The sequence below is a fragment of the Amphimedon queenslandica genome, unplaced genomic scaffold (assembly GCF_000090795.2).
Source record: "Amphimedon queenslandica unplaced genomic scaffold, v1.1 AMPQUscaffold_11471, whole genome shotgun sequence".
In the NCBI taxonomy this organism is placed as follows: domain Eukaryota; kingdom Metazoa; phylum Porifera; class Demospongiae; order Haplosclerida; family Niphatidae; genus Amphimedon; species Amphimedon queenslandica.
The window spans coordinates 1-3,970 of record NW_003548287.1 but is presented as its reverse complement, the minus strand read 5'-3'; the positions used below and the strand labels follow the sequence as shown (position 1 = coordinate 3,970).

The 3,970-nt window shown below is 34.1% G+C and overlaps 3 protein-coding genes across 3 annotated transcripts; 1 reads left to right on the top strand and 2 right to left on the bottom strand.

The window, feature by feature from the left end:
• Positions 1-363: 363 nt before the first annotated feature.
• LOC109589285 (uncharacterized) lies at positions 364-1,338 on the bottom strand. The gene is made up of 4 exons (XM_020005388.1): positions 1,200-1,338; positions 972-1,139; positions 777-839; positions 364-729 (listed from the first exon to the last, which is right to left on the bottom strand). Exons 2-4 carry the CDS (start codon positions 1,087-1,089, stop codon positions 500-502), a joined length of 411 nt encoding a protein of 136 aa, XP_019860947.1. The 5' UTR covers positions 1,090-1,139; positions 1,200-1,338; the 3' UTR covers positions 364-499.
• Positions 1,339-1,923: 585 nt separating this feature from the next.
• Positions 1,924-2,733, top strand: LOC105315200 (A-agglutinin anchorage subunit-like). The gene is made up of 3 exons (XM_020005386.1): positions 1,924-2,317; positions 2,371-2,565; positions 2,616-2,733. Exons 1-3 carry the CDS (start codon positions 1,924-1,926, stop codon positions 2,681-2,683), a joined length of 657 nt encoding a protein of 218 aa, XP_019860945.1. The 3' UTR covers positions 2,684-2,733.
• A 185-nt stretch (positions 2,734-2,918) lies between these two features.
• On the bottom strand, positions 2,919-3,964 carry LOC109589284 (uncharacterized). Its single transcript, XM_020005387.1, has 5 exons — positions 3,905-3,964; positions 3,455-3,862; positions 3,342-3,404; positions 3,102-3,171; positions 2,919-3,051 (listed from the first exon to the last, which is right to left on the bottom strand). Exons 2-5 carry the CDS (start codon positions 3,777-3,779, stop codon positions 2,970-2,972), a joined length of 540 nt encoding a protein of 179 aa, XP_019860946.1. The 5' UTR covers positions 3,780-3,862; positions 3,905-3,964; the 3' UTR covers positions 2,919-2,969.
• Positions 3,965-3,970: the final 6 nt, after the last annotated feature.

Here is a 3,970-nt window from a genome sequence, read left to right as displayed (position 1 = left end):
CCATTTTGGACGGCAAGATCAATGGAGGATAGATGAAGAAAAGGCAAAACTAATCCTTTTCGTTGGCATGGAGCTTTTTCAAGCTACAAAAGCTGGTTGGAGGAAAGAATGGTCGCTGCTAAGCATCTCCTAAAAGAGATTTGGTGCAATATGAAGTATATTCTTTAATAGAGCTTGCTTTCTGCATTAGCCCATTCATACTCCATAGAAAGTTGCCGTCCACGAAAATTATTTCAGAGTCAGCCAGGCTCAGTCACGCCCCTTGCCGTATATCATTCTTTGACGTAATTCATTCTCACCCAAAGAGGTCTATTATATGTCATCATGTATACTCATGTATATTTATGTGGTATATTATCTATGTTGTCGTCAAAAAATATAACAACTATTGGTAGTTGGCATCACATTAAATCTAATTATATAGATTATATAATTTAGCATTGTTGACAGAAAATGTTCTGAATTTTATAATGGGCAACAGTAGCTTCATACACTTAATTTAAAGTCTGATCACACCATAAGCTGGATTGTGCCTCAATCTGGATTCATCATTGTGTCCAGTAACCAAACCATAAGCTTGGTTGATGCACATAATCCCTGTTCTTCTTTCTACCATGCCATATGCTGGATTATGATGCACTTCATGTCTCTGAATTGAAGAGAGAAATGGCTCATTTCTGGAAATAGCATACTCTTCATTAGATGAAGTTGCTGTGTTTTTCTTTTTCACTAAAAGGACATTCAAATTTTATTTGAATCATAAATTTTGTCCTCACCTTTTTTGATGTAATAGCATCTCAATGAAATCCCCAAAGTCACAACAATAAAGAGACATGTGCCTTAATGTTTACAATAATAATAAAAATAATTATGAGATCAGTATAGTATAGGTAAATAATTACACACAAACAAATTTAAGTCTGTATAACTGTTATTCTCATGATGAGGCTTAAGATACAAACAAGACTTACCTGTTACTAATACAGGAGTGACAACATAAACAAATCTCATATCAACATGGTCAACACCATTGGTCTCTTGGGTCTGTTCAATTTCAGAATTGAGACTTCCTTCAGACATCGAATACATGGAACTTGATAAAACAAACCGCTCATCATCAGCAGAAGTAGAAAATATATCTAACAGTGATTACATTGTTCAAAATCATTGGCTAATTTTATATAGGGCATAGCACATACCATAACGTAGAGGCAAATCTTTTAGTGATGATACCTCTGCTTCAGTGTCAGTAGGTATAGATCTAGATCCATAACTAGATTCATTTGGTAGTGAAACAGCTAACGAACTGCTTATCACATGTTCTGATGAGCTACTGCTTATTAGAATTACTTCCTGATCTGCATGTTAAAATAAATAATAAGACACGAGAGGGATAAAATTAGCTTACAGTAAACAAATAAGTAGCCAATTCCTGATATTATTCCTGGCATGTAACACTGAAATGAAGTATTGTTCCATGCAAGTGTCACTGGATCAATCAATAATCCACTAAAATCACTGCTTGCTCCAGCTGGTAAAGGCAGATGATTATTTCTTGGATCATAAAGTTGATCATTAATTTTCCAATTTGGAATGTTCCATGAGCCTCCAGTAATAATACAGTCTATCCTTGCACTGCCATTTATGATAGCATCTGTAGTAGGAGATGGTGCCTTTACGAAAGAAGCAGCATAACTAAATTTAGGAAATTCAAAGCACTTAACAAGGCTGCAATCCTTACCAGCTAACAGCCATCAGTAGACTCTGCACAATCATGATGAGCAGACTAAGCTTCATGTTACAAAGTCTAGATTTAGAGACTATAAAACTCTAGTTAGTATATAATAACTATAAATAGTTAGAGATCCAGAGGTGTGGCTGCTGTCGCAACAATGGCATAGACTACTACTACTGCATGCAGGGATGAAGGCAATTCTAAGAATCCTTATTCTACTTTTAATTGGTATTGAATCTGGCCTCAACTCTTCAAATAGATGGGGCTATGACTATGAGGTTAACCCATCTAAGCTGTATGGATCCGACAATTCAGATCTACTATGCATCACTTCTGTATGTGGTAATGTTCCTAGTAGTATTATCTTGAATAAAACTACATACATATTACAAATTGGTGGTGCCGGAACATGTGCCAATGTTTACGGCTCATCAACAACTGTAGCAATGTGTGATTGTACTACAGATCTTAGCAAATCACCCACTGATTTCTGTATCAACATAACAATGCTTGGTACTCCTGAGACTCTCAACATTTCTGTTTATTATGATAATCAAATGGAATCATACACAATAGCCAAAAGTAAAAATTAATTTTCAGCAAATTCATTATTTTTATGGTGTGTTATGTTGTAGTCAGTGACATTGAAATGAGTTCAAGTACTTCTGCTCAAACTTCAGATCCAAGTCCTTCTAGCTCTACTCCATCATCCACTAATGCTCCTAGTCCTAGTGATCCTTCTACAACTATACCAAGTGGACCTTCTACAACTAGTTCTAGTCGGCCTTCTACAACCACAACTAGTGGGCCTTCTAGTCCAGGAAATTATGGTCAGTCTAAACCAGTATATCTAATCAGTATATCTACTCTATTATTACAGCTGCAGGTAGCCACAACCCAACGCTTGGTATTACATTTTTAATGACAATGTTGGTTTTATTTTTGTGATTATTGAACAATTTGATACTGACTATAAACTACAGTCTTATATTTTTGTAGTTTTGTTAATATAATTAATGAGAATGTGAAAAACATGTTACTTAGAAATCAACTATAATTATAGTAGGTAATTTTAAAAAAAATTAATTTTAGTAAAAATATGATCATGGAAATTAATATTATCTTATGCCTGACCCATTTAAACTGTGGTGAGTGGCGACACTTGCATGCATGGCATTACACGTATGGTACACTATCATTATGAAAACCTTAAAAGAAACTTTATTGCTTGTCCTTAAGTTAAGTTAATTTCTTCATACACTGGATTGACAGTGGACCTCACAGTCCCTCTGACCAACCCATAAGATGGATTAAACCTAACAAATACATTAACACTATTAATACTGAGTATAGATCCACCACTTACTGGATATTTTCATGAACTGGCTCATCATAAACTGGATTGGACTCAGAAAATGTTTTTGTGGACTTCTTTTCTAGAAACGAATCAAACGATAAATAAATAAAATGATCCCAAACAGAGTGATATGCACTATAATCATATTATCATAAATCAGTGCCTTTTTAGCATAGTACATATGCATAATGAATTGCTTGTGTTAATAATACACCATATTCATTGCAATCAACTTTCAATATAATATACCTTTTCTTTTCTTTCTAACCAGAGCAAAAACAATAAGGCACATAGCAGCTGTCATCAATAGACCTTGTAATTTAGGAAAAAAATAACATTTACTACCGTACAATGGACTTTACTTGCACAAATTGATGAAACAACAGCCGAAATGAAGATAACTCTCACATTGTGACTATTCCCATTAGTAGTCTCATTCCCATAACTGCTACTTTTAATATTTTCGATAACCATTGGGGTATTAATAGAAGATGACATCATCAGCATCTCAGTACTGTAGAGTGTTGAATCTATTGTTATATTGTTTATACAAGAGGATCCTGCTAGAACTTTTAATGGTGAGCTATTGAGAGACTGGGGAGACACAGAAAGTGAAAAAGATGTTAAAATTATGTGTGAATGAGAACTTAATGATATCATTGTCACATTAGGGATGAATGAAGACATTAGTGGTGTGCTGGAGGTAAAGTCTGAATGAAAATATGATGAACTGCCTGTTGGAATAATAGTAGAACTGATATCTGGTATTACTATGAATTTAATAGAATAACTAATACAAATATTAGACTTACTTAGTACATAAAGATATCCAATGGTTGATGATAAACCAAATATATAGCATTGAAATGAAGTGTAGT

Excerpts from the sequence above, each read along its gene's own strand:
- LOC109589285 (XM_020005388.1), bottom strand. The coding sequence starts at position 1,089 with ATGTATTCGATGTCTGAAGGAAGTCTCAATTCTGAAATTGAACAGACC. Across the intron at positions 840-971 it reads CACTCCTGTATTAGTAACAG|GCACATGTCTCTTTATTGTT; the intron begins GTAAGTCTTGTT and ends GTAAACATTAAG. Across the intron at positions 730-776 it reads ATGCTATTACATCAAAAAAG|TGAAAAAGAAAAACACAGCA; the intron begins GTGAGGACAAAA and ends ATGTCCTTTTAG.
- LOC105315200 (XM_020005386.1), top strand. The coding sequence starts at position 1,924 with ATGAAGGCAATTCTAAGAATCCTTATTCTACTTTTAATTGGTATTGAA. Across the intron at positions 2,318-2,370 it reads ATCATACACAATAGCCAAAA|TCAGTGACATTGAAATGAGT; the intron begins GTAAAAATTAAT and ends GTTATGTTGTAG. Across the intron at positions 2,566-2,615 it reads TTCTAGTCCAGGAAATTATG|CTGCAGGTAGCCACAACCCA; the intron begins GTCAGTCTAAAC and ends CTATTATTACAG.
- LOC109589284 (XM_020005387.1), bottom strand. The coding sequence starts at position 3,779 with ATGTCTTCATTCATCCCTAATGTGACAATGATATCATTAAGTTCTCAT. Across the intron at positions 3,172-3,341 it reads GGTTAGAAAGAAAAGAAAAG|AAAAGAAGTCCACAAAAACA; the intron begins GTATATTATATT and ends ATTCGTTTCTAG. Across the intron at positions 3,052-3,101 it reads CCAGTTCATGAAAATATCCA|GTTTAATCCATCTTATGGGT; the intron begins GTAAGTGGTGGA and ends TGTATTTGTTAG.